The 2,603-nt window shown below is 34.0% G+C and overlaps 1 protein-coding gene across 1 annotated transcript; it reads right to left on the bottom strand.

Moving 5' to 3' along the window:
* Positions 1 to 487: 487 nt before the first annotated feature.
* Positions 488 to 1,313, bottom strand: LOC144340715 (oligosaccharyltransferase complex subunit OSTC). The gene has a single exon (XM_078001185.1). It carries the CDS (start codon positions 1,281 to 1,283, stop codon positions 834 to 836), a length of 450 nt encoding a protein of 149 aa, XP_077857311.1. The 5' UTR covers positions 1,284 to 1,313; the 3' UTR covers positions 488 to 833.
* Between the last annotated feature and the right edge of the window lie 1,290 nt (positions 1,314 to 2,603).

Raw genomic sequence — 2,603 nt, 5'->3', positions numbered from 1 at the left:
TTGTCTGTAACACAAAGAAAGGATAAATGCTTGTGGTGATGGGGTCATTTACTCTGATATGATTAAAACACATTCCATGCCTGTACCAAAATATCTTATGTACCCCATAAATATATATGTACATCTACTATATTTATACCATAAACATATATACACCATAAATATACAAACCTATTATGTACCTCAAAAAATTAAAAATAAAAAACCATCAGTCTTAAACGGTGTTTTTTCTTTTTTTTTTTTTTTTTTTTTTTTTTTTTTTTTTTTTTATTAGAAAAAGTATTTATTTCTGCTCCTTTCATTCCTCTTATTGTTCAGGAAACAGTCTTACATACATATCTGAAATAATCTACCATCACACACTCTAGTTAAAGGCAAAGCACCACAGGTAAAGCTGATCAGCTGTCCACAGTTCTCAGCTTATGGAATCTTGCTTCTGGATTTTATGTTAATTTCTGAAAATCAGAAATGTCATCTCCAAAAAATGTTAAGGGGGTTGTAAAAAACAATCACTTTATTTGATATTATAGTTGTAGATATGGAGTATATTTTCTTTAAGAAATGAAAAACTAAAAAGAAAATGCCACTCAACATTGTTGGTATAGCAATAGGTCAGCAGGAAAAAAAAAAAATACTGTGATAAACTTGTCTCTTTAATATCAAGAAGAAATTCTAGTGCAAGCTTCAATACGCTTCCTGTTTTTTCACTAGATATTTCTTTTACTGCTGCTCTTCATTCTTTTCCACATGTCATACTGGAGGATTGGTACAGCCTTTAAAACTTCATTGACAGGAGCAAATCCAGTATCCACTGATTTCTTCTCAAAGGCACTCTAACCCATCAGATAGCCCGGCAGTTTCATTCTCATGAATACTCTAGCCATGAAAAAACTCAGTAGGACACAGACGAATCCAATGAACAGAAGAAGAAATCTATTGAGTTTTGGGATATTTGGTGCATTCGATCGGTCCAGGATTATGAAACCTAAACCTCCCATTGTAAATAAGAAGCTGGATGCAAGTCCTTCCATAATATATTGTCCATTTACTCTGTAGGCCAAGAAAGCTACTGGCCTCTGATGCCCATGTTCATCAGTCATAGAGCCAACACTTGGAGGTTCAACAATAACATCATAAATTATTCCTCCGGTAATGAGGAAGTAAGACACCACCACCAGAGCATACACAGTCATGGCCGACGGCATGTGCAACCAGGGCGGCTTCTTCAGCTTCAGGTTGGGACATTCGAGCACTAAGAACGGGACACGGTACAAGGTCTCCATGTTGGTGGCAGCAAGGGCCGTTCTCGGCCTCAAGCCCCACGCGCCCGGTGTTTTTTCAAAGAATCAAAAAAGGAGAAATATTTTTTACCTCATAAGACCAGCATAACCTTAAAACTAAAGCCTAGTAAAACATTGTAAGAAAAGGAAAATCACTGAGTAATAATCCTCATGAACACAAATGCAAAAATACTAAATAAAATAATACAAGAATTCAGTAATTTATTAAAAGGATAACATACGATGACCAAATGGACTTTTTTCTAGGAATCAAGGTTGGTTTAGCTTTCAACCTCAATGGAAGCAATTTACCACATTAACAGAATCCTCCCCAAAACTCCATATGACAATTTATATAAATGCTAAAAGCATTTGGTAAAACAGCCCTCACTCATGATTAAATCATTCGTCAGCCAGTAGGAATGCCCTTCCTCTGTTAAAATATACCTACAAAAAGGCTTACACTTAACATAACAATGATGTATTGAAAACTTTTCTTCTGAATGCAAGATCAAGACAAGAATGTCCACTACCATCACTTCTACTAACCACCATACTTACGCCAATGCACAAAGGCAATACAAAGAAATCAAGTTTTAACGACTAAAAATGAAAAAGAAAACTTTCATGATCTACAGATGACATAATTTTATGTGGAAAATAAAAAATAAATCTATAACATTTTAGTGAATTTAGCACAGTCACTGGATACATACTCAATATAAAATTTACATATATGTTTTATATAAAAGTAATAAACAGCTAGAAACGAAATGTACAAAAGTTGCCATTTATAATACGTGGTAACAGCAATAAAACATTTAATTCATGGAATAAATCTAATAAGACATTAAAAATTTCTATGCCTAAAACTAAATTGCTGAGAGTAAAACAACTAATCCTCTCAAAATTGATCAACATAATCAACAAAATTACAATCAAAATTACCAGAAAGCATTTGTGTGTGTGTGTGTGTGTGTGTATGTGTGTGTGTGGAAACTAAAAAACTGATGCTGAAATGTACATAGAAATGCAAAGGACCTAGGTAAGGCATGGAAATCTTGAAAAAGAACAAATTGGCGGATTTTACAAATTTACAGTAACTATCACAGTGTAATATTGGCACAAGGACTGAAACTGAACCAATAAAAGATAGCAAAGATTCCAGAAACAGATTCATGCCTACGTGGTCACCTGATTTACAACAAAGGCATCAGTACAATTTAGTAAAGAAAGATAGTATTTTCCATGGCAGGGAAGGGGAACAAAACACCTGCCTTCCATTGTACACAAAAATTATTTTGAGGTAGATCATGAATCTAA

The sequence above is a fragment of the Macaca mulatta genome, chromosome 4 (genome assembly GCF_049350105.2).
Source record: "Macaca mulatta isolate MMU2019108-1 chromosome 4, T2T-MMU8v2.0, whole genome shotgun sequence".
Taxonomy (NCBI): Eukaryota; Metazoa; Chordata; class Mammalia; order Primates; family Cercopithecidae; genus Macaca; species Macaca mulatta.
Note: the sequence above shows the minus strand (reverse complement) of the source record. Positions and strands in the feature narration are given on the sequence as shown.

Excerpts from the sequence above, each read along its gene's own strand:
- LOC144340715 (XM_078001185.1), bottom strand. The coding sequence starts at position 1,283 with ATGGAGACCTTGTACCGTGTCCCGTTCTTAGTGCTCGAATGTCCCAAC.